This window comes from Leuciscus leuciscus (genome assembly GCF_965113295.1).
Source record: "Leuciscus leuciscus genome assembly, chromosome: 1".
Classification (NCBI taxonomy): domain Eukaryota; kingdom Metazoa; phylum Chordata; class Actinopteri; order Cypriniformes; family Leuciscidae; genus Leuciscus; species Leuciscus leuciscus.
Window position 1 is genome coordinate 47,003,691 of NC_138725.1, and position 26,392 is coordinate 47,030,082.

The 26,392-nt window shown below is 38.1% G+C and overlaps 3 protein-coding genes across 5 annotated transcripts; 2 read left to right on the plus strand and 1 right to left on the minus strand.

Moving 5' to 3' along the window:
• Positions 1-867: 867 nt before the first annotated feature.
• Positions 868-8,442, plus strand: grapa (GRB2 related adaptor protein a). The gene is made up of 5 exons (XM_082178498.1): positions 868-1,173; positions 1,269-1,366; positions 1,955-2,074; positions 6,664-6,832; positions 7,452-8,442. The coding sequence occupies exons 1-5, from the start codon at positions 1,096-1,098 to the stop codon at positions 7,629-7,631; spliced, it is 645 nt and encodes a 214-aa protein (XP_082034624.1). The 5' UTR covers positions 868-1,095; the 3' UTR covers positions 7,632-8,442.
• A 2,073-nt stretch (positions 8,443-10,515) lies between these two features.
• Positions 10,516-17,624, plus strand: fam83ga (family with sequence similarity 83 member Ga). Of its 2 annotated transcripts, none has more exons than XM_082174342.1 (5): positions 10,516-11,236; positions 11,936-12,103; positions 13,419-13,543; positions 13,667-15,368; positions 16,171-16,330. In XM_082174342.1, exons 1-5 carry the CDS (start codon positions 10,778-10,780, stop codon positions 16,183-16,185), a joined length of 2,469 nt encoding a protein of 822 aa, XP_082030468.1. In that variant the 5' UTR covers positions 10,516-10,777; the 3' UTR covers positions 16,186-16,330. The 2 variants fall into 2 exon arrangements, with proteins under 2 accessions (XP_082030468.1, XP_082030467.1); XM_082174341.1 differs by adding an exon at positions 16,807-17,624 and having other exon boundaries at positions 10,535-11,236; positions 13,667-16,691.
• Positions 17,625-19,643: 2,019 nt separating this feature from the next.
• Positions 19,644-26,365, minus strand: prpsap2 (phosphoribosyl pyrophosphate synthetase-associated protein 2). Of its 2 annotated transcripts, XM_082177902.1 has the most exons (11): positions 25,645-26,365; positions 24,995-25,155; positions 24,168-24,220; positions 23,727-23,793; positions 23,133-23,305; positions 22,915-23,030; positions 22,477-22,532; positions 21,583-21,731; positions 21,426-21,496; positions 21,198-21,344; positions 19,644-21,114 (listed from the first exon to the last, which is right to left on the minus strand). In XM_082177902.1, the coding sequence occupies exons 2-11, from the start codon at positions 25,075-25,077 to the stop codon at positions 20,956-20,958; spliced, it is 1,074 nt and encodes a 357-aa protein (XP_082034028.1). In that variant the 5' UTR covers positions 25,078-25,155; positions 25,645-26,365; the 3' UTR covers positions 19,644-20,955. The 2 variants fall into 2 exon arrangements, with proteins under 2 accessions (XP_082034028.1, XP_082034029.1); XM_082177903.1 differs by lacking the exons at positions 24,995-25,155; positions 25,645-26,365 and adding an exon at positions 24,869-24,985.
• Between the last annotated feature and the right edge of the window lie 27 nt (positions 26,366-26,392).

Genomic DNA, 26,392 nt, shown 5'->3' on the forward strand with positions numbered 1-26,392 from the left:
ATCAATGTGATATTAAAGTATATGTCTACATGCTGATAACATAGCTGAAGCTATAAGTATTAATGGAGACCGTTTCACTATAACGTGTGAGTAAATGAGGGAGAAAAGAAAGTTAAAGGAAAGTTGAGAGATGGAAGTCGTAAGAAGATTGAAGGTTAAAAGAAGGTTGAAAGATTTAAGTCTTAAGGGAATCCTTTGAAGGAAAGATCTATAATAACATTCTTTTTTTATTTTTAAAAGTACTGTATTTTATTTTATTTTTCTAAACTGTTTTAATTATTCTTATTTCTTTTTATTATTTTAATTTCTTCTATGTAAAGCACTTTGAATTGCCATTGTGTATGAAATGTGCTATATAAATAAACTTGCCTTGCCTTGCCTTGCCTCTATGTGAGAAATATAGCCAAAATGGGATGTCCATGTGCATTTCAGGATTAAACAGCACCACCAATAGAGGAACATGAGAGGTGTACTGTGAGTCATGCAGCTCTATGGGGACGTTTGCTCCTCTAGAAACTCACATGTTCTTTGAATCATATACTCTTTTCAGATGAGCTCCTCAGCTGATATAATTCATCTCCAGCTATTTCCAGACATGGTAGTAGTAATATGCAAGCCTAACACGGATTAACCAGATACATTTGCAAACTACAGATCTGCTCATAAAACAGCAGTCTGCAAACACATATGTGTTTTTCTTTACTTGTAATACGCAGGTCCGGCTCTCTGATGAGGGGAAGTTTTCGAGAGGCCATTCTTTTTGTCATCCTCCCATCATTTTTTTTAACTTTCCTGTTTCTCACAATGCTGTATTTCCTTCTATTAGAGCACGCTGAGACAGGAACTGCCACCCCTGCCTCCCTCCCACATGTTTTTTTCTGTCTTTCTCTCTTTTAGACCCACACACGTTCTCTCTCTGCTAGTTCTCTCGGTTGATTTATCAGGGTGCAGTGTTTGACAGTGTCTCTGGACAGTCTGTTTCAGTGTGGATGCTCTCTGGCTCAATCCTTTCCTCCGTTCAGTATTTTGTGGCTGTGGTGGGACGTCAACCCATTTTGATCTTTTGGGGTTCACCTCCAGCTCAGTGGACTCAGGATGGAAGCAATAGCAATTTACAACTTTTGTGCTACGGAAAGTGACGAGCTTAGCTTTCAGAAGGGAGATGTACTCAAGGTATAAGCTGTTTTGAGTTGGATTATACATACAGAGCTTTTGTTTGCTACAAATGATTTGATCTGGTCAAAGCTTACTGGCTGTTCTTCCACTAGATCATTAATAAGGAAGATGATCCTAACTGGTACACAGCAGAGTTGGTTAACAGGAAGGGCTACGTACCTAAAAACTATATCAGCGTCCGGCCACACACGTAAGTATAATTTTATGTCTGTAAATCTTGAAAAATATTGTGTGGACTTGTGCTGGTATTGGTATTCACTAGTCTTTATTCACTAAGGCAGAATGGTCCTGGGAATAAAAATAATATGTGTGATGTCTCAATTGCTTCACCTAGACAACAATGAGATTAAACTATGAAAATGGAGACATTTACTGAAGCCTCCTGCTCCACAGATGGAGAAAAATGTAAATCCCCATGTAAATCTCAAATTCGTACCAAAAGTGTACTATAATATGTGAGAAATTTCAGTCGAACTCGAACATTTCTCATCAAATTCTTAATTTACAGCTCTACATGTCAGTTTATACCATATACACTATACACACATATCCTAAATCTCCTATTAGGATATGTGTTTCCCACAAACACATATCAAGCAACAAAAGCTCTTCAACGCTGATAATAATAACCATTACTAATAACTGAGCACCAAAGCAGCATATTAGAATGATTTCTGAAGGATCATGTGACAGTAAACAGCCTATGTGGCCATGTGGCCTGTCTAGATGTTAACTGTATCACTAATAGTGCTGTTGTTCCCCTCTATCTCGCCCACAGATGGTTTGCGGGCCGTATCTCCAGAAATGTAGCTGAGAATCGACTGCGCCAGCAGGAATGTGGAAGCTTCTTAGTAAGAGAAAGTGAGAGTGCACCTGGAGAATTCTCTATGTCAGTGAGGTAAGACGCATCCCAACCTGCATAACCAAGCCTGCTCTATACACTGTTCCCGGGGGTCGATGTAATTGGTTGTTTGCTGCACACCTCATAAAAGTATAACTAGAATTTTAATAAGATGAAAGATTGTAGGGTCCATCAAAACCCATCTGACCTACTTTGCAAAGGACACCAATATCCCCTTCTGCTTAAGAAAATTTACCATGAAGTTGTCTGAAAATGAGAGCATCAGAAAGCTATTACGTCGGAGCACAGATTTCATTTAAAATTCATCAAACGCGCGGGGATCACATTATTATTCTGTCCGGCTCTTTACCATCCACTTCTTGATGGCTGAGTTGGGTTTGGATGGCAGAGCCTGTCCGGGATCCCGGGAATGAGCTGGCTGGGATAATCAGCACTGCGGTCTGGAGCAGGGCTGGCCTCAGGTGTGGAAGCACCGGCTAGGGTTATTGTGAGATTAAACACACCGTGAGAAGGGGAATTGGCAGCTGGTCTGCAGGTCCAGGGCTAATTTGTGACGCACAAACTCTCTATCCATGCATTCCCTGAGAGAGCCCTGTCTGCCAATTCAGATTACTAATCAGACTGTCTCTGTGATCGCTGTTAAGGGAATAGTAGAAATATAAATTCTGTCATAATTTACTCACCCTCAAGGTGTTTCAAACCTTTATGAATTTCGTTCTTCTGCTGAACACAAGAAGATATTTTGAAGAATATCGGTAACCAAACAGTTGACAACCAAACCAAACAACTTGAGGGTGAGTAAATGATGAAAGAATTGTCATTTTGAAGTGAACTATTCCTTTAATTAACAAATCAAGGTCCTAGTGCAAAAAGAGCAATGCGAATGCCTGGAATGCCTTTGATTTTAAAAATGTAAATCTCTGATGACTTTGGGCATTATTGTCCAATGTCATCTAGGTTTGAAGCAGGTTCATTTGACGAGACTACAAGAAACCTCAGACGATGGAATTATTTTATTTTTCACAGCACTCACCTTCCCGCATATTTATTTTTTCTCTGAGACCATATATGCCAGCATTTTAAAGAAGATATCCAGGGATTTTGAAAATAATAAAATGTTTCTTGAGCAGCAAATCATCATATTAGAAAAATTTCTGAAGGATCATGTGACACTGAAGACTGGAGTAATGATGCCATTTCTTTTCTTAGACAAGAATGCATCCTCTGCTGTTTGCAGGGCATCAGTCAGGTCTGTCAACACCGGGGCCTGATACTAAGAAGGCGCTGTGTATCTATTCTGGCCCTGCGCCACAGGCCTTAGTCACTCCACTTGGCCAAATGAAGATGAAATGATGATAACTCAGCTGTGAAATGTCTAGTAGTGAGTGAACCATCTGTCTGTCTTTAAATGGGACACTGAGGGACTCAACCACAAAACTAAGCTTGGATGTCTTAAATGGATCATTGCAATCAATATATATTTGTTCACATTGCTAAAGCAAACATCCCTATTATACTGAAAAACCAACCCCGTAAACCCAAGTATTAAACTCTTCATCCTAAATGCAACTTTTACCTCACTGTTTGCAATAAAGACATAAATGATAGCCCAAAACATGGGTCTTGTTGAGATGTGTGCTATTTTCTTACCTGGCAGACAATAAAAAAGTAGCAATGCAATAAAAATGCAACCTACCACTTATCAGCATGCTAAAATGACCTAGAACACATCAGCAGTCACAAGACTTGCATGCAGTAACCCCCTATAGCAACACCTTAGTAATTATCCAGAACATCCTAGCAACCACTTGTTAACTTACAATCATTTTTTTCTGACAGAGTGGTTTCATTATGTTGCTTAAGGGTCAAAACAGAGAGTAGTTCAGCCTGTCAATCATCTTCAGTGAAAGGAGAGAATGCCAGCAAGCAGGTAATCCTGCATTGGGGAGCTAAAACTGCAACTGGGCTGTTCCCTAGATAAAAGAATTAAACCTTCAATCAAAGAGATTCAAATAAAACAGCTTTGTCACAGCAGTAAACTGAAGACCATGCAACATACCACAGCCATTTGCTGTAACCTCAACAACACATGCGAGATGTACCTGCCTTGCTACAAACCACAACAGCACTGAAGATTTAAGCACTGAATGTAGGTCATTGGTAATGACACTGATGGGTGAGAGAGATATGACAGGATCTGCTGATGAACCACCAACTCATGTCCATCTATATTTAAGTACTGTTTCTGTCCTCAACCTCACATCCAGCATATGCATAGAAACCTTCAGGCCATTAGTGGCATGACTCACAAGAAAACTAAATCACAGCTTATATGCTTTTATTTGTATGTATAAAGCATTACATGGGAAATAATCTGCACTTGTTATCAGACTTTATTTCTGTTAAAACAACCTAATTTAGCTGGACTTGTGACTCAATTCAAGAGTGTGCTTGTGACTAGTTTAATCAGCCCTTCAATAGCACTGCTTGATGAAGCATCCACCCTCTGACGTTCAGGAAGCTTTTGAGGAAGTACAGTATTTCACATTGACAGTCACAAGCTTTTTAGGATTATTAAAAGACAAGCTCTCCAACATTACGGTTTTCACTTTTTAAAAAATTTTTTTTTTTTTTTTGCAGGTAAACTAAGTGACAAATGAATTAGATCGCTCCAGAAAGCAGAGATATATGTATCATTGTGAGCACACAAAAATGAGATGAGATGACTCATGCTTCTACCTTTGATCTACTTTACTTTGAAATGTCAAGATATCTTATTAATATTCATAAAGCTCAATTAGTCTTTATCCATGCCTTTGTCATACAGTTGAAAGAACAAAGTTTGCTGTGTTTCAAATGCTGAATTATTTATATGTTCTCACAGCTTTGAAAAGAATATTTGCAGAGTCTCTTAAAGACATCAAGGAGCTTTCTAACCTAACGCAACCAAAGACACATCTAAACTTTTTTAAGACATGCTGACTAATTGTTGTGAAATGTTTGGCCTGCACCAAGAACAGCTGTTTACAGATCCTAAAATTTAAAAATAAGAGAGGATGTTTAACACCGTGTCTACACCGGACGTGAGCGGTGCAATGCGACGCGACAAAAAAGACAGCACAGCCCATTGTACGGTCCAGAGAGGATCCTTACGGTTTTTAACCTGTATCATGACCCTTTAAAAAAAAATTCTTCCTGTGAAATGTTTTGGTTTAAAAGTTTGTGTTTTGTTTTAAGCATTGCCAAATGGTTATAGTCTATATTTTGTTTGATACGTTCGAAAAATTTATGAATTTTATTGTACCGGTAATTTCAGCATTGCTCAAAATGGAAAATAAAAGCTGAATCAAAATAGTATTAAATACTATGATGTAAACAAACTAAAATAACAATGGTTTGGAAAACCTGTTTGGAAACAGTCATTATTGCAATTCCATTTGTGGCCACTAGTGGCACAGAAGTGGCACACTGCACTTTTAAAAGAGTGACTTAAAGGTAGGGTAGGTAATCATTTTTCTAAAAAAAAAACATTCCAAATTTGTTTAAACTGTCTTTATATACCAATACATAATTAAAATGTAAGTACTTTGAAAAAGAAAATATAAAAATCGAGTGACTGTAGACCTTTTAATCTGCAATAAACACAGCTCATTATTTCCATTCACTCCACCCCCTCCCTTCTGAGCTCCTTCCAAAGCCACGCCCCCAAAACACATGAACGCGCGACGCCAAACGCTCAGGCTGGAACAAGACGCATTTATTACCTGAGACGAGTGGAGAGGAAGGAGCGCAGTACGTACAGTGACATCATGTCAGAATCACATGTAATAAAATACCTAACTTTATCACTATGAATATAAACAAATAAGATTTATTTTAGTACTCACTATCAAGCTAGCATATCGATAATGGTAAAGTTTCATTCGGTAACGAGCTATATTTATAAGGCAAAACTAAAAACAGGTTGCATTGATACACGTTTTTCCATTACCATCAGTTACACTGTGATGAAGATGAATTTCGTGTAAGATTCATAACATATACGGTGTTTTGCATGTAAGAGTTTCCATGATGAAAACATTGTTGACTCTAATGAAGACTAACGTACACTCCGAGTCTGGAGACAAGTACCGCATCGTCGGTTCGAGGACAGGTCCGGGGTCGAGGGCGAAGCAGAGGAGGTCGTTCAAGAGTGCGGGCAGGGTCCGAGGAAGTAGTTTTTGCCTTGTTTTTTGCCTTCGCTGACTGCATATGCAGGTGCTTTGAGCTGAATATTTCCGGGAACGGTGACATGTGATGAGTGCACGCAGGGCAGCGCGCGCAGTGGGGCTCGGGCACGAGACATGAAGGCATCTGATTGGTTCTTTACGTTCGCACCGAATGGCAGTGATTGGTCAGAGTTTTTACTGTCCTGCAGCTGCTACAGAGGTCTGATTTTTTTCATTCCTTTTTCTAAACACATAATGTATTGACTACTATCAGGATGGAAGGACCATTTCACCCAGTATAAAAAAAAGTGTTTCTGAACAGGATTACCTACCCTACCTTTAAAAGTTTTCTCCTTTTTGATGGGCTTATTCTGTAGTGCTGTCTGTTTATTTTGAATCTTGGTCTCTTCTTACCAGCTATGGGGATCACGTACAGCATTTCAAGGTGTTAAAGGATAGAGATGGCTATTACTTTGTTTGGGAGGAGATCTTCCCTTCCTTAAATCAGCTTGTGGACTTCTACAAGACCAACAGCATTGCAAGGGAAAGGACTGTGTTTCTGAGGGATACAGAACATGCATTAAAGGTAAGACAACACTTATATTATTCTTATGAAAATATTTTGAACTGGGTACCAACATTTTGCCAACAGCAATTCAAATGTCATACTTAAATGCTTCTAAAATGAAAGCCGGATTGTAAACAGCATTTGTTTTTGTTTTTTTCACCAAAGAGCAAGAAAATATTGGTTTAATGGGAAAAGTGTAAAAGACAGCAAATGTGTAAAAACACTGGTATTCAGATTCGTGAGCACAGAGGTGTCAGAAGTGATTCATTGATTCATACAGTCATTCCTTGTTTGTTTGTGTTATGTAATAATGTATTAGTAAATGTTGAAATTAACATTAACAAGATGAACAAATGCTGTATAAGTGCAGTTCAATTTTAGGTAATGCTAATTAATGTTAACTAATGAACCTTATTGTAAAGTGTTACCATTACATTTATATCCGATTGCCATTTATCCAAATGACATGTAATCCACACCAGGAAAAACATACTAATCAGTAATGAAACTATGAAAAATATCTCAGGTGTCATCATAATAGTGAGGCACATAAAGTATGACAGTAAAAGGGACCTAAATGTGGAAAATGTGAAGGTAGGCACAGTAATAATGACCTTTGTCTGTTATTGTTTCCCAGCAGTGGCCCCATCACGCACATGCCCTGTTTGACTTCAATCCAGAGCTCAACTCCCAGCTGCACTTCCTGCGGGGTGATGTCATAGACCTGCTGGACTGCTCAGATTCTCAACGCTGGAAAGGTCGTTGCCGTGGACGTGTGGGCTTTTTCCCCCCTGAGTACGTCCAGCTGACTCACTGACTCCGAAGGACAATAACAACACTATGTGTACATAGCAGTAGGCGATTGTTAGCATCTTTAATTGGTTTAATACGACAGGAATCATCAAGCTAAGTGTGTTTGAAAATGACTTTGGAACACGCAAACATACCGAAATGGACAGTTACTAAAACGTAATCATGCTGTTGACACTAAAATGACACATTTCAGCTTTATAGGATAAAAGCCGTCAAACTATCCAGCATCACTGTACAAAAAATAATCTCCATTTATACTGTAGTGTATTAAAATGCATATATAGATTTTGAATTGTATTAATACAATCTCTTCACTGCACTTTGCTGACAAAGTAATACAATACAATAGCTATATTTATTAAAAAGAAATTCTGTGTATATATTGTTTATAACTGTTGTTGTCTATTTCTTTTGATGATGTAAATGTTAGCATTATAATGACTGAATAGTTGACTGAATAACGAGTTAATACGCACATGTCAATAATCTTCAGTTTGGGCACAAAATGGCCGTTGGATCAAGCAATGACTAAACTTGATATGAAATGGCAACACATTCTCACCCCAAATCGTAACTTTTTCGTCACTTTGACTAAGCTCATTCAAGAAGTTTTCATCTTCCATTATTTTAAAATCTGATGTGCTGTAAAGTCAGAGTCCCAGAGTAAAGAGAATAGTTGGATGAGTAAAACAAGGTGGTTAAATGTTTAAGTTGACAGGCGATCTCTCCGTTTTGAGTTCTATTACTTACATTAGAGATTTTCTTCCCTTGAAACTTGATACAGGATTAAAAAATTGGAAACTTTTGAACCTTCATTATGTACACCAATTATTTAGTAATAACAACTTCAAATCATTCGAACAACTGAGAACAGATTTTAAATGACCAAGAACAGATTTTTTCCAGGTACCTACAATTAAGGAGCTTCATACTCAAACACCCAAACTGGAACGGATTAATAGAGCCCTCCCTTTTAGAACAGTATTTATTAAAAAATTCAGGGTGGAGAACATATGAGGAAACCAATAACCAATGTTTATAGAATCATTGCTTCAATGACAAAAGATAATTCATTTTATGTGAAAGACAAGTGAATTAGGGAGCTCCGGCTCGAAATAAGTGAAGAAGTTTGGCTGGAGATATGTCACGAACGCTCACAAAGTCACGAACGCCAATTTGTGGAAGGAATTTCAGTGGAAGAAAAATAACAGATTTTTCAGAACACCACAAGTTGTGGCTAAAATGAATCCGAATCAATCAAGTCAATGTAGGAGGGGGTGTGGAGAGACAATGGCTACTCACTCACATATTTTTTGGCAATGCCCATTGTTAGATAACTTTTGGAAATCCATTTTTACATTAGTTACATTATTATTAATAAAGTATTGAATATTGAACTGATAAGAGTCCCTCTGATAGCAATTATGAAGCCAGTTGTGATACACAGTAGGAAAAATATGTATTTATTACAGATATTACTGGTAGCAGCCAAGAAAACAATAAAATGGCTTAAAAAGGAGTCGCCAAACCAAGCTGAATGGCTAACAATTTTAAGAAATATGGAAAAAATTACATATTCGTTGAGATTACAGAGGGAACTTTTTATTGAAAGATGGGCACCATTAATGACGGTGATGGAGGACCGTTAGAACTAACTCTGATTATATCTGCCAGGGGAACTTGTATGTTTTGTTTTTGTCACGGACACACACGGGAAACAGTAGATCCAATAGCAGTAGGTTTATTAAAGTGTAATCCAATCTCGTAGTCATCCAGGCAGGGGTCAAAATCCAAAGAACAAGAACAAGAACAAGAACAAGAACAAGAACAAGAACAAGAACAAGAACAAGAACAAGAACAGACCTCAAAGTGTAGCGACATTAAACAACGACTCCATGACATGGACTGAAACAGACAGTGTATTTATACACAGATACTAACAAGGTGACGGGAAACAGCTGTGTGCAATGATCAATGATTAGACAGAACAGGATGATGGGAAATGTAGTGCATGAGAGAATGACACCGTGGGGGACAAGGACCTCTAGTGGACACCCGGGGAAACACAAACCAGACACTGTGACAGTTTTAAGTTGATGTTTGTTCTGTTCACATTGTTTATTTTAAATGTTGTTAATTATTTTTTATTTCTTCTCGTCCTTGTACTTCTGGACATATTCTCCTGTGGACTTGACCATATACGTAAGAGCGTGTGAATGCTATGAACCCTTGTACAGGATATTGTTTCTGACTGGAAGTAATTGCTGCATAAGGCGATTTGAAGAATATAAAAAAATTAAAAAAAATTAAAAAATTAAAAACAAGGTGGTCAATTTTACTTTTTTACAACATAAATTACACACAATCATCAGATGTGAATTTTTAAACCAATGTGTGCTTTTAAAAATGTAAGTTGCTACATATGATATGGGCTACAACAATTTCTAATTCGCAAAGCATTTTAAACAATCATCCTTACTGTAGTCCTTATTAAACAACGCATGTTTTTATTGACATAATTAGCATTAGAATACAAATATAAAAATGAATTATTTATACAATGGCCCATGTTTTAAATAACTGGGCCTATATGAAGCAGTTTCATGTTTGTTTGATGGTTTCAGAACTATCAGAGGGCAGCAAGCTCTGAAATGCATGGTATACCGTATGACTGAACCACAGGCTTTCTGTGTCATTTTAAATCATTTACATTTTTTTATTTTTTTTAATAAAATTAGATACTAAGACAATTCAAAATAATAAACTTATATTTACAAGTCTAGCACGACATAGCTGTTCATTTTACCTTCAAACTGGCGTAGAAAACTTCCCAACTACTAAATGACGATTAATAACACCATAAAGCTTGTTGGGCTTCTTTTACAATTGGTTGATAGTCAGTCACGTGACTGAGGTGTTTGCGTTTACCTGTACTTGCATCTGTGCGTGACGTACTGAACACACATTCATATATACTCTTGACAGGATCAACTAGATGAGCAGAAGCGAGAGAGCGCGTGTCTTAGTTTTTGTAGTTCCAATATTTATTTAACATTGTTGGTTAAAATATTTGAACTAAACCTTTTCAATTACAAAATTATAGCCTACACAAAAGCTTTTAAATGCAGTTAAAAATAACGTAAATAATTAATGGCACTGTCACAGGTTCAGTGCCTTGATGACAATCACATCAACTTGCGCACTAACGAGTCCAAGCCGGAGTTCTTTTACAGCGAGGAACAGAGGGTCGCGCTGGAGACGCTCATACATGACGGACAGGACGCCTTTGAGGACTACATCAAAACAAAGAACATCCGCTGCTTTCTATCGGACCTTGAACTTGAGAGGATTCTCAACACTGTGGAGGTCTATAGCCCGGGTTCCCACGATAATAACGCTGAACTATACGGGGAAAGTGATGGGGAAGATATTTCCCTTCAGTACTGGCCCGACCGCTCGGACTGCTCGATCCCACAGCTGGACATCGGGTGGCTGGACCGGGTGTCCTACCGCGGATTGACGCGTGCCCAAGTGTACACTCAACCCCCTTATGAGGGTCAGCCACATATTAAAGAGGTCGTTAGAAAAATGATCGGCCAAGCACAGAAGGTAGGGGATAAAAGTTATATATGATTTTTGTGATTTTTGTTGTGACTCGATCACCTCTGGTGAATAAGACACTGATCAAAGTCCAGTGAACATGTAGAGATCTACACGTGTGCTCAATCTCATAAAACGGGCTTATGTCATTATTAGCCCTCTGAGTCGTAAGGCTGGGTACCTACTGAAACTTTGACTCTTAGAATAATAAAGTGACATTTTAAAACACTTCATATAACGATAGATATACATATTAATTAAATAAGAATATAGGCTAATCAATAATAACAATTAAATAAACAAAACTAAATTTTATAGTACACAGTTCACATTGAAAAGTGTTTATCTAATTTAAATAAACTACATTTATCAGATATTGCCTCTTTTTTATTTTTATTTTCTTTATCACAAATTAGTATGCTGATAAAATAATTTGTAATAAAGAAAATACATGATTGGACCCTACATTCTATTTGGGATAGTCCTCACAGTGTCCCATGCACTTTTCCAAATCTGCTGTTGTGATTAGGCTACTTTGAATACATTTTTCAAGAATGTCCAGTTTTTCATCTGTGTGCACCGTTTTATTTGCATGAATTAATATTTGGATTACAGTATGTTTTTGACAGATATATTACAATGTGCTGTCTTTTATTAATTTTTTACCTCAAAGTTCTTGTGTTTTCATCAATGCTTGTCCCTTTGCAGGTTATTGCAATTGTCATGGACTTGTTCACAGATATTGACATCTTCAAAGATCTTCTGGATGCAAGCTACAAGCGGAAGGTTGCTGTGTACATTATGCTGGAGGCCACTGGAGTAAAGCATTTTCTGAGAATGTGTGAGAAAGCAGGCATGCACACTGGACACCTCAAGGCATGTCACAATTAATATAAGAAAATCATTTGACCGTCAATTTAAGATTAAATATTTATTAGTGGAAAAGGAAAATATTATTAAACGCCTGCAGTTTAATGAGTAGAAACAACCGAGAGATAACTTAAGTTCTCCAAATCAGAAAGTCTAATTTTCCAAACCGCCTGAGGCAACTGTGAGCGCTTATGACTCTTGATGCTCTTGTTTTGAGACTGAAGCAGATTTCTGCTGATGATAAATAATTTTGCAACACATTTTTGAAATAACATAAAATCTTATACTGTATCAGTGATAGTAATGGATTTATTAGAATGATGTGTGTAGTATTTATACCAATATTTTTTTACAAATATTTACTTCTGTTCTATTACAGAATTGTATATGTGAATCGGTTGACCTGAATATTTGAGATATTAGCTTTTGTCTGTGTATCACTTAAAGGCGCCACAAACGCAACAGCAAACAGGAAATTTAAATACTGAAATGTGAATAGTGATAAAAGCATGATCACAAAAGGCTCGTTTCAGCATTAGCATCAATGTGCGTAATTGTGAAAACATTACAGAGATGTGACACCTTATTGTGTGTTTACTTGCTAATGTGATCACATACAAATAGTCTGTCATTGATGAAACCAAGTCAAACATACAGTGTGTCAGAAACTATGGCCACATTCACACAGCAGCAGAATACGGTTGTCAGTCCTGTATTTGAGTCCTTAATACGGTTACGTTCATACACGGTTATTTACGGAGAGTGACAACCGCTTTCTATAACTGAACTCACATCTGTACAATTTCAGGGCTCACAAATGCATTCTCGGACATTTTTGTGTTCTACGCGTGACTCAAATGCTCTGCTTTCCACCCCGATATGAAAGCTGCTGTCAATGAAGGTTTGATGGATGAACTCGCCGCTGAATTGGACTCTTGTCTTGTCATAAGTGATAAGACTTTTCAGTTTTATGGATGTCACCATCTTTTATATTACTGTGTGACTCCTGTCACACGTTCATAAAGACAGTATTCGAGATGCTACTGTAAGTTTCTGTTTTAATGTGACATTTCGAGACTCACACCTGTAAATAAATGCGGTTGTCAAATCCGAAAAATGACAGTTTGAACGTAGCCTATACCTTCAAATATCCCTCATGGTACACATAAAACCCTGTTTGTAGATCATTTCTGTTATACCCTAATACAATATTTGTCTGACTTTTGTATTAATTTTGTATTAAGTTGCCATTGTGAGATAATTTCTTTTAGTTTTTCATCCACGCATTAACCAAACATGCTGAACTCTCTTCTTCCATCAGAACTTGAGAGTGCGCAACATCAGTGGGGTAAAATTTTTCAGTCGATCCTCTAAGAGAGTGTGTGGAAGCCAAAGCCAGAAGTTCATGTTTATTGACGGAGACAAAGCAGTCTCAGGGTCATATAGGTAAGTCCGGTCAACCCAGTTTAACAAGGTTAGACCTAACCTAATTTATTATTCTATTAGCTAAATACATCCATAATATAAATAATTATTACAATAAAAAAAAAAAGTTTTCTTTATTTTCAGTTTCACATGGTCTGCCTCTAGATTGGACAGAAACATCATCACTGTTCTCTCTGGCCAAGCAGTCGACACATTTGACGCATTGTTTCAGGACATGTATGTGATGTCTAATGGAGTGTGCTTGAGCAAGATTAATCTGAGCAGTGAGCCTGAACCTGAGTTCCTCCCTCAGGTGGTACCAACTCTACTTCCCTCAGCAACAAATGCACTCAAGCTCATTAACCCAAAATACTCTCTGGTCTTTAACTGTGGTTTCACTACCAATGGACCTGTATCTGACCAGACAAGTGCCAAGAACAACATTTCCAAGAATCAGACGGAAGTCATCAAACAAATCAAAGACACCCCAGTGGTGCCATCTATTCACCCGGGACTTCTAAACTTGGAAAAGGCGAACATGATCAATTATGTGCCGACCTGGCCTGATCCTGACCCACCGAGTGATGTCATTGGTTTCATTAACATAAGAGACTCCAACAAGCCATTGCAAGTTCACCTAATGCGCTCAGAGCTCTTTGAAGTGTCTCAAGCCATCCGATTCAAGGATCCTTTTCATGAGCCAAAGGAGTCTATATATCTGAGGGCTTGTCCTGGACCCATATCCCAAACTCCCTCTGATCCTGAAGCTCCAGCACAGAATCAAACATCAGGAGAAGCTCGGAAGAATTTTGATCAAAATCAACATCAAACAAGCAGCCGGAGTGAGGATCTTATCTTGCCTTTGGAAAAGCCAGAAACTCTGCATGTGCTTGCCTGTAATAAAGTTGATAAAGAGGAACTATGTGTAATGGAAAAAGACATATTTGACATCTCTACATCTTTGCAGAGTAAAAACATTCACTCTGAAAAAGACTTTCCCAATGCAATTCCGAATGCGTCTTTTACTCAAGACGATAGAGTCTCAGCTACAAAGCAAACCCTGGTTACTCCACAACCTCTGAAATGTCCTGCTCAAACCTCTGACGATCTTGACATTAAATCATCATCAGGAGTGTACAACAAAACTCATTGTGACTTATCTTCAATCCCAGACACCCCTTTTGTTAAGCAAAGCCTTGATGACCAAGTCTTAATTGATGTTGCCACTCAAGAACACAGAGATACAAAACCAGAGACAAACCAGTATGGCTGGAATGGTACACAAATGTCTAACTGTGACTCCAGCATCTCTTCATTGTCTGATGTATACTATGATTGTTTTAGCCCTGTTGCTGACTTAAGGTCTTTAGGAGATTTTTTTGTGGCTGAAAAAACACAAGAATCTTTGCATAATCCAATCAAAAATGGTCATCAAGAGCAGGAATTTCCTCGTTCAAATTCATCCTCAACTCAAGATCGTACAGATTTGGATACTAAACAGACCTTGTTTACTCCAAACGTTTTGAAAACCTCTTGCAGTATTGTCTTCAACTTCTTATCTACAGAGTTCAAAACAACAACTGCAACTTCCGAAACCACCTTTGCCCAAGAAAGTGACAAAGTTATCACAATAAATGATAGTAGGCTACCAGTCAAAGATAGTGAAATCTGCTATTTCTCACAGACTTCAACTTCAGAGGAATACTTTGAATGCAGTGACATAGTGGGTTTGAATCCGGATATTCATGGTATGGTTCATGAGAAACCAAACTCAGTTGAGAACTTCAGCCTGAATGAACCTCTGGAAATACTGAAGCCCGTACTGGAAGCTGAGAAACTATTCGAGGTAAGCTGTCAGAGCATGAAAGAAAAAGATGAACCTAAAATGGATTCTGGACAGGAGCAGCCTGAATTTCAACACATACTAGAAATAACAACTGACAGTCACCTAGTGGCAGATGAAATTAAGGCAGTTTTAGGGTCTGAGGATATTACTCAAACTCAACTGAATAAGAAAAATCACAGACACCAAAAACAAGTGTCTGAAGTTACCTCAGAGCCAGTAGTAAAGAGCAAATCGATGAGTAACTGTTTACAAGAACATAAGATAAGTGCATCTCAGGAGAAATTAGAAATACAGAACAAAGCAGAATCTGTAGAGTTATCTGAGAAAGTTAAAAAAGAGCCAATGCAAGCCTTAAAACTTGATGCAAGTCTAGATTTAGTGAGTGAGGAATCACTACGAGACTTACAATCTGAAATAAGTCTGGATTTAATATGTCAGGGAAAGTTTGTACAGTTAGCTGAGAAAAATTCAAAACTTCATCGTCAGGACTTAGAATCTGAGGTAAGTCGAGATGTAAACTGTGTGGGGCAGTCTGTAAAGTTAGCTGAGAAAACTGCAAAACTGCAACTGCAGGATTTACAACCGGAGGTAAGTCTAGATTTAATATGTGAGGGACAATCTGCACAATTACCCGAGTCAACTACTATACCGCCACAACAGGACCCACAGTCTGAGGAAAGTCCAGATTTAATACTCAAACCTTCAGAATTAAATGCTATCAGCAAACCGCATTTGGCAACAGGCAGTGAATCTAGAAGCTCAATACTGCAAGTTAAAGCAGATATAACTTCTGTAATTCCAGAGGAGACCAGGGTAACAAAGTCTGAAGAGTTGCCTAAGAGTGAGGAACTGCAAAATCCAGTGACTTATTTAGATTCTGGATCAAATCATCCATCCAACCTCAAATCTGAAGAGCATTTAAGGCTGCAGAATGATGAGGCCAGTCCAGCAGTGTTCAAGATTAACTCTGAGGAGCAAAATCCTCAAGAGAAACTGCCTGAACTTGAAACCATTGAGCTGTTGATATTAGAGGATTCGGACCCCCAAGAGACAGAGCTGAACAATTCTGATCCCATAAGACCAAGACCTGCACTGAGCAAAGAAACAACGTTCAAAACTGAGCCTATTGAACCAAAAACTTCAAAAGATAGAAAACGTAAAGAAAATAAGACTGGTCATGATGTTTACAGTAGGAATGAGAAGAAAACATGCCACCCAACAGCTCTGGTTGAGGAGAAACAAGAAGGGGAACATACTTTTACAAATCAATTGAACAAGATCCTGCCAGAGGCTAAATCCAAGCTGGACTGTCTGGTTAGGAAGGTAAGCATTTCTTACTGTACTACTACCAAGAAGCAAGCACTAGTTCAATTAGAAATCAATTTGGAGAACTGCATTAAGGATAATATCATTAAAAATGTTCTGTTCTTCATCCTAGCAACCACATCAAAAATCATCGAGAATTCCTATTCAAGCAAAAGGAGGGTTAACTAAGTTAACCATCAGCAAAGCAGACACTCGCTCATTCGGGCTGCAAGCTCCTAAAGCTGGCTTGCATAGCAAGCTGCCATCACTTGGAAAACCACTGGGGCAGAATAAGCGTAGCCTTACATTATTTCCATCTTCTGAAGAATTGTCCACAGGAGGAATCGCTCCAGTTAGGTCACCACTAATTCCCCAGAGACCCCCTCGGACAGTCCCCTCACCAAACAGTCCCATCTCTCCCCAAAAACAGCCTCAGGTCCAGCTGATTGCACCTAGGATCAGGCAGTCAGACCAGCCAAACGTTTCCAGGAAACGTTCTGCCTCCATTACAAAATATAGCTGCTCTTCTTCTGGAATGTTATGTCCAGGACAAGTAAAGAAGCAGGCGTTTAAAGGGTCTCCACCAAGCAAGTAGAATAAGGGAACAAAGTGCAGTTTGAATTCATGGTTGCATACTGACTTCATAAATGTAATGATGTTCAATAGAAATCAAAAAGCCACTGTGTTATTTTAGTTAATTGATTTGTTTTATTCATTCCATTTAGCAAACAGAATTTCACCCTCCTACAATGCACTCAAGCTAACAGGGTTTTCCCTATACAAACAGGTTTTTTCTAAAGTGAACGTTTTATGTAAATTGCAGACACAGACTTTTAGATAAAGCTTTATGATTGTCCCTAAAGCTATTAATATGTAAATGCTTTATTTTTTTAATTCAGCTTATTGTAAATGATCAATTATGGGCCTCATTAAATCATCACATATAGTTCACCATTTGCATTACATGTTATTTCCTGATTCTTTTATGGGCTGATTTAGTTAATTGGTATACTAAAGGAAATGGATATGAGTGTTACTCATTTAGATTGAGGTACAAAAACTCCAGACTTTTGAAGATTAGAAACCCCCAGACTGTACACACGCATTTATTGAATTATTGAAACAGACCTTCCACGACAGAATTCACTTGATTACGACTGGACTTTATTCCTTTATTTATATGAAGACTTTTTACCATCGTTGCTACTTATTGAAGCAGCTTCAAACATGATTTAACCTTATTACACACCATAACCTCAGTCAGTTTGGCTACTTTTTAAGTTTTTCTTAGGTGGCCTGGGACTGTCAGTGTTCTTGTGGTGTCAGCCACCATCTTTATCGTAATGTAATTTTCCGGAAACTCCAGATTTAATCACATATGTACAGTTCAAGTGAAAAACAGTTGTGTGCAGAACTAAGAGCCCACGTGCAAAGATGGACCAGACAAGCAACTGCCACTGAGATAAGGATGCTAACAGATACCTTTCTCCATGTAATAAAGACCTTCTTGTTGTTAACAAACTAGACATCAAGAAGAATGAATAATACTTTCGGTATTATTCAGACCGGTAACGGGTTTTAATTTAAATATCAGGAAGTATCAGAACTTTTCTCAGTAATTTGCTTTTGTTGACAGCTCTTCTCTTTTGTGGCAGACTGTAGTGTTACAAAGTGTTAAGGCCATAACACTAGGGACCTTTGCTGGATAATTTACATGGAAGTTAGATTAGTCATCCAAATATATTTCCAATAAAGTCAACATCAGTTTTATGCTTCCAGAGCAGGCAAATAAGGGCCATATAAGCAGTTAATTTGACAAAGGCCAACTTGAGATGCCATTTCATAAAGAAGAACATCACCATACCTCACACCTAACCTAAAAATGCCTATAATTGTTCATGATCATAATGTGTTCCTGCCAGTTTAGTAATGGTGCAGTTGCTGTTTGTTTCTCTAACCACAATGTTTTGATTTTCTTAAAGGGATAGTTCAATTCAGTCATCCGAATGTATGTAATTCAATAGGGTCCAAATCAACATTGGACTCTACGGACTTTCATTGTATGGGCAAAAAATCACAGGGATATTGTTTACTTTTATGTTTTACAGAAGAAGGAAAGTCATACAAGTTTGTAAAACATGAGGGTGAGTGAGTAACATAATTTTTTGTAGGCAACTCAAAACTGGTCACTCACTAAATACAGACATAAAGAACAACCGTATGCTGCCCTGCTTAGTTAAAAATATCTCTATAAGAAGTATTTGCTGGAAAAGAGGAAATATCAGGATTTTTTACTTCCCTGTGAAACTAGCCGCAAGATTACTTGGGTCATACATCTTAAGCTTTGTAGAGCGGTACTTCCCATTACAGACATTTTTGCTGAAGCAGAGTCTGCCATATCCATGACAGAAGTATCTTATGTTCTCAGGGTGCTAGTCATTATGCAAACAGGAACAGTCTTTATCGTTTAACTCACTGCTGCTTATCTGTGTCATTTAATGAAATTAATAGAACTGTAGGGAATCTTCTTCATCCCTTTAAACCCCCATCTTTTATTTTCCTTTACTACTAGATAAGGGTTCTGCCAGTGCCTACTGAACAGCGAATCAAATTCACCAGCATAATTTATGCATTTGGGAGAGGATTTTCTCCAAATCTGCTTAAAATGCATTCAAGCTACACGGTTTGTGCATAAAACCAAACCTATGACCTTGGTGTTGCTAGCATACTGTAAAATAATTTGTTTAGGTAGTCTGTGAAGTGTTGACTGCCCTCTGTTGGCTAATTATATAGGTGAACTTTGAAGTAAACTTAGTTTAACCAACTTAAGGCAGATCTCAAAAGCCAGTGAATAGCATAGAGTAGCATGGTGCAATAAACTTGAAACTCTAGTTCTGCCAACCTATTTGTCAATCTTATATCAGCTGGCATAAGAAAAGGGTGGATCATTAACTAAACACTGCACACATATGACACCAGATATTCTTTGTTTATTTATTGTCATCAAGTGCTGTAAATAAATACAAAAGCCTTAAATATTGGTTACATAACAAAAACCCTGCATTTCATTTGAAAATGAGAAGTTAAGTTCTTAGAGGCAATATATTTAGAAATTCTGGCCACTATGATCAAACATTTATGAGGCAAAGATGCTTAAAAACAAATAGGCTCTCAAGTTAAAGTTTTAGTAGAAGAATCTAGTGGGGGTGGGGGAGGGGAGGGGGAGGTTACATTAGAGAGGGTACGTACACCATAATGGGTACATTCAATAAAGTACATTAGTTTCCTTGCCTTGTACAAACTAATTCTTAAATTTAACATCAGCACTACTTAGCATTACCAGACAGAAACACAAAAACTACTAGTGGCCCAATAATTACACAAGTCATGAGGCACTGACACTGATATGTCACAGCATAGATTTGATATATGGTAACATTTTGTAATTGTTGGCCACAAAGTGGAGTCGTCCATTCTCCAATTATAAAAAAAGAAAGAATCCAAGACAGAAGATTTACGGCTAAAAAAAACCGAAGAGGTAATTTTAACATCCAGTGGTCCTTCTTTTAAAGGCACACTATGCAAGATTTGTACCTTAATATAACAGCTTCGAAATCATTTCGATGGTAAACAAACTCGTAGTAGGGCGAATCATCCCTATAGCAAAGCAGGGGGTGGGACGCCGCTGGCAAAATCAGCAATGCAGGTTTGAGAGGTGGCGCCCCGCCAAATCTCGCGAGAATCACGACTTGCTTTACGGCACGACGTCACATACATCAACAACACATGACGCAGCCTCTATGGAAGACACTAGCACGCATTTCAGACGTGAATCATGGCAGAGTCGACGAAGAAAAGAGTGCAGGAAGAGTGCAGAGACGGCTCTGCGTGAGTGGTATTTACGACAGTAACGTTAAATACAAGTACTCGACAGCAACTCCAGGGGTCGCTGTTTGAGAAAAACGGAAACTGCATAGTGTGCCTTTAAATCCAGTACTTCAAAATCATATAAAAGTGCCAACATTTCAGTTCAAGAGGTTGAGTATTCCTGCACTTCAAACCTCTAAACGCTTTGACATCAGCATTTTAGGACACTGAAATCATGTAGCAGAACATCCCGGTTCTTTGAACGTACAATTATTATTTCAAAATATTACACATACAACGAGGTGACGCAGTTATAATGGGCGACAGAAGGAAAAATGGTTAATGATGCAGGCAATAGGGAGAGAAAAAGTCTTGACCTCTGTGCACGTGTTAAGACTGACTGTACATGACCCTGCTAATCATCCATGCCTATATTACGAAAAAGGTAAGACATGGATTCTCCATTGTGGATGCGGCGAATGGCTTCTGACAGGATCATGCTGATATCCACCGTCTTTATTTTGGGACACTGGAGTTTTTGGATCTCGTGCGGAATGGTGTTGGTGACAACTACCTGTACAGAAAGACATCAGAAAGTCAGTTCATGACAACACACTTGTCACTCTGAACCTCAAATTAAAATGATGTTATGAAGACCTCATCTATGGCGGACTCCTCTATTAGCTGAGGGGCATCTGAGGAGAGGATTCCATGAGTAGCCATGACAAAGATCTTGTAGGCGCCTCTTTCTTTCAGAGTTTCGGCTGCTGCTAGAAAACTGTCGACATCGTCAATGATGTCATCCTAAAACAAAGCAAAAAAGGTTAAGAAGAGGGATAAACTTAAAATAGCACCCTGAGGACATTCAAATCATCTTGAACTCACCACTATGATGGCAATTCGTCCACCTACATCTCCCACAACAGTTATTGGGGGTTTTTCTTTGGGAATCAGCACTATGCAATAAAAAAAAGACAATAGGGAATAGTCAGGGAGAAAAAGTAAAACAGACTGAGAGAGTTTGCTGAGATGAGATTCTCACATGGGATCTCTAGGCTTGGATGGATGGCGCCACTGTTTTTGACAGTGGGTGGGGAATGACGTCCATCCACCAGGTCCGATTCTGCATCCTGGGCTTCACCGTGGATCACGGCGATACCCAGCCGCAATCTTTCAGCAAATGACTGGGCCCTGTAAAAGGACAGACACAGAATTTGTTTTCAAAGTTTTTTTCCATGTGGCTCTACTAAACCGTTTTGACACAAACCAAGGAACAAACACGAAAGAAGAAAAAGAGCCGCAAATGCTACTCCAAATCCTGTTAGTCAGGTAGGGATGAGCATTTATAACCAAATTTACATAATTTCAAGACCCCCAGGGAATTTTGCTGAGGCCCCCTACCAGTGTCTTACACTGTCCTCTTTTTTAAAATACAACTTTGCACCTCACCCTTACTTAAGTTATTTATGAATCATCTATATTTTTTTGCACTGTTGTGTCTATTTTATATAGATGTTTTGATGTTGTTTGTGAGACAAATTTATATCACCATGTGACAGACAATTTTTTTTTAAATTGAATTTCTCATTTACTTTCAAATTTACAACCAATTTTTTTTATCCCGTGGGATGCATGACTGTACCAGTATACCAGTAGGAATCGAAATACTAACACACTTGGATGCATTTGAAAGCACACATCATCATCTTTCATTACCTCAACATCATGTTTGCACAGCGCCACCCAATGCATACAGTTGCATCAGTGAGATATAAGTGAGGGATTTAGTGGGAAGGTAATATTATTTAATATTATAATCTTACTAGCTGGTCTTGAACAAATACTTGACGAGTCAATTACTCCTGCAAGTCTCTATTTCAAAGGCCTGTGGATCTTTCATATGACATGACACCGCAAAAGTAAGATATGACTTTACCTTTTGGCTGCTGCTGGAGATTTGGCCACAATTACAGCATTTCTGTAGTCAGGAATCTGAATGCAGAGGCAAAGCAAGTAAAAAAACGATTTAAAAATCTAAAAGGAAAGGCAGACATACACACATATATTATGCATTCTGATACAGTCAACGTGCATTATTAATTATTGGCAGATGACCTTCCATCTGAGCAAGAGAGAAAATTGATCATGAATAAATGATTGCACAAGCTTGAGTGGAGAAATTTATTCGGAGAAAATTCAGCGTCTGATAAATCCGGTTTCTGTCCTGCTTTCTATTTATTAGCAACATAACATGGACTGACCTATTATTCAAACTGAAGGCTTCGACAGGACAAACGGGAAGAACAACTACAGTATCTACAGGAATCTCAGATCTCATGGATGGCATCCAGACAAGCATTAAGCAAGGACCTACTTCTTCCTGTATGTACTGTAGCAGGAACGGTGAGGCGCGGAGATTGTCCACTGGAATGTTGAAGAAACCCTGAATTTCCTTTTGATGCAAATCCATAGTAATGAGATGAGTCAGACCTGCCCAAAGCCACATTGGACAGAGTTAGAAGACTATAATTGCCCAGTTTCCTTATAAACCACAAATGAAGGGACAGTTTAGTCTCAGATGGATTCATTTACCTGCTTTACACATCATTGAGGCAAGTAGTTTAGAAACGATTGAGCCTCTCTTCCTCATTTTGCACTGTTTGCTATAGGGGAAGTAGGGAATGACACCGATGATGTTCCGAGCACAGGACGTCCTGCAGGCGTACACCATAATGAGCAGCTCCATGATGGTGGTGTTAACATCTCTGCAGATGGGGAAGGAAGGAAGCTTTCAAAGACTGGGATTTAGGAAAATAGTGCAGTTGAAAAAATAAATAAATAAATAAAGTTGATTATGGTTCCAATCTCACTGAAGAAATTCCCCATTTAGTCAACTTTTCTTTTGACTTCATGTTAAACCATTAAAGCTGCACCAAAGTACTTTTCCTCTTCGGTCCCCCTACAGGTTGGAAGCGTAATTGTCCATTACCGCTGTCGTAAATAATTTACCCTACCGCAGCCTACGTTGCTATTTGTTTATCCAGCACCGGCTTTAGAAATAACGAATGATGGTAGAGAAATTATTATTACTTACAAGTCCAGTAGCTATATATATATACAAAATTAGAGTGACTTTACATGATGAAAAAATGACTGCCTCCTACTGTTGTGTTTAAGGTTTCTTACTTGGACACGGTCTGAATGATGAAAACATCTTTGCTGCGCACAGACTCTTCGATTTGGACCCGTGTTTCTGTGGAAAAATAAATGTTAGTTTCTTTTTTTTTCTTAGGTCCACGATACATTTTTTAACTTCACACAAACATACTAGCTATTTAAAAGTTTGCACAAAGATTTGACTGTGCAGGGAATGCTGGGAGAATTTCACTACAGTGTCTGCATGTAGGAGTGTAAGCATATCTCCATTTCACAATACACAAGCATGAACCAAAACAAAGACTGTCAGTTGAATTAGCCAATAGTAGCTCAGATCCCTGCTCTGTTTTGTCTACTGTCTCCAGTATGGCATGCAAAGAATGAACAACCACTACAGCTACAGCCACCGCTAGTGTAGATTTAAAAAAAGCAGATATTTAATAGAAAGTTTAGCAGAAAACAGGCCTTCACCTCTGTTAGCTTCCTGATAGACCTGCACCTTCCCAAGTTCCACACCTAACCGCCTGTGCAAGAACAAATGTTTAGGGGAATATGAAGCAAAATAACAACTTAAACGGAAACACACAGCAGAAATCATCCGTGTTTGACATTTAAGTTACAAGATGTAAATCTCAGTTAGACTAGAAAGACCCATAGTTAAAATGTTAACTAATGATGTTTATTCATTGCATGGAGGTATATATAAATACAAATATATACTGTTTATATTTATTAAATGTGAGCCTTTGTGAGATTCATCCAGACATACACTACTATTCAAAAGTTTGGGGTCTGTATTTTTGTAATGTAAAAAAAAAAGAAAAGAAAAAAAAAAGCCTCTTATGCTCACCAAAGCTGCATCAAAAATCTGATATGCTCATTTAATTTGGTGCTCAAGAAAGATAATTATAAATGTTGAGATCGTTTCTAAAAGTGAACAGTTGTCTTTGATGAATAAAACAGCATTTATTTAGAACATAAATCTTTTGTAACATCACTAATGACTTCACTGTCACTTTCTGTGATTAATTTAATGCATCCTTGCTAAATACAAGTATTAAAAAAAGAAAGAAAAAATACTGGCTCCCAAACCTTTGAACGATAGTGTATTTTAAAATAGAAAAAGACACCTCTTAGTAAAAAAATATATGGTACTAAAATTTGGTACTAACCATTGGTACTCAAAAGAATACAGTTGTTCCAGCTCAGATCTGCTGTTGGAGAATGAATGTCTTACCACTTTTCCTAACTACCCAATATAACTGGCATGTTATAATGGACCTCCAGTGGCAACTTACTCGGCTATCCTCCTGCCCAGCTCTCTGCTGGAGGGGTTGGAGTTGGCCGTGAAGATGACCAGACCTCCTTTGGCGGCACTCATGTCCTGTGGTTGTCTGGTGTCTACCTCTAGGGACTCAGGCAGTGGCTCCCTGGGCACCCAGGCACTGCTGAGCCCTTCCTATCAACAGGACCACAGGCACACTGTTAGTTTAACACCAGACACTTCCTGCAAGAACAAAGGGAAGATGGCATGTTTACACACACGAATCAACCCAGACTTGATGAGAAATGTGCACAGACACATGGATGACTAACTACTGACACATAATTACAGCAGACAGGGGACTTCTGACTGAGTCTGCGCGATGATGGTGAATCACGGTTCGTGACAGGAGCACCAACAGACCCTCATCGAGTCGGGCATGTCATGACAATACAGTATGAATTAATAACGCGACATCCACATTGCAATGAGTCCAAACTTATACAAAAAAATAAATTATTATGCTAAAGAGTTCACTCATTCATTATGCTGCTAAGCTAGCTAGACCTTTTATGTCTTTTTAGGATAAGAAAGATACACGTTAATTTACAGAAATTAATATTAGCGTAACATAATTTGTTGTGGGTTTGATTTAGCAAACCAAAAAAAATTGACAAATCTCACCAGTTTTGATCTTTTAATCGATCCCTCCGCCTGGTTTACTGTATCATTTGCAACAATGTGAACATTGCTACCTTCGAGAAATACCCAAGATGGCAGCTATTACGCACAGAGTTTCAAAATAAAAGTCATTTGTTTACTTTTTTTTAATGTATGTGTGTATATGGTGTATATAACTGGTCACCATTTTTATTCACATTTTAGCTTTTTTCCCCTCCAGTTTTATCATGTTGTGTACAAAAGTCCATGTATTGTGACAATAAGAGGTTGTAAAGCTGCATTCTTATCATAATAGTTGTGCAAAATATGAGTTGGCATGTTTTTTTTGTTTTTTATAAACATTTCAGTCTGAGTGGTTGTTAATTTTCCTCCCTTGTGAAAAATAAATTTTCCAATGCATTTAAAAAGAATACTTATTACAGAAATAATATACTTAAAATAGTGATTTAAAAAATAAATAAACTAAGCTACATCTTTATGCGTAATTTCAAAATGACTTCTATTGTCAACACTCTAGCGTACTGTCAACTCAGAGCACACAGACTTCCCTTTACGGCTGTAACTCTATACTACCATCTAGTGCCTGGTTATAATACTTTTCCATTGCTTAATTGTAGCATGAAGTTAAATTGAAACATCACATGCAACTGGCAGGGAATGGGAAATGAAAGCAATGATTCTTAAGAAAGCAACACACTGACACCAAGTCTGCAGACGTTTGCTTCATAAGTTCAATTACAAAACCAAGAGT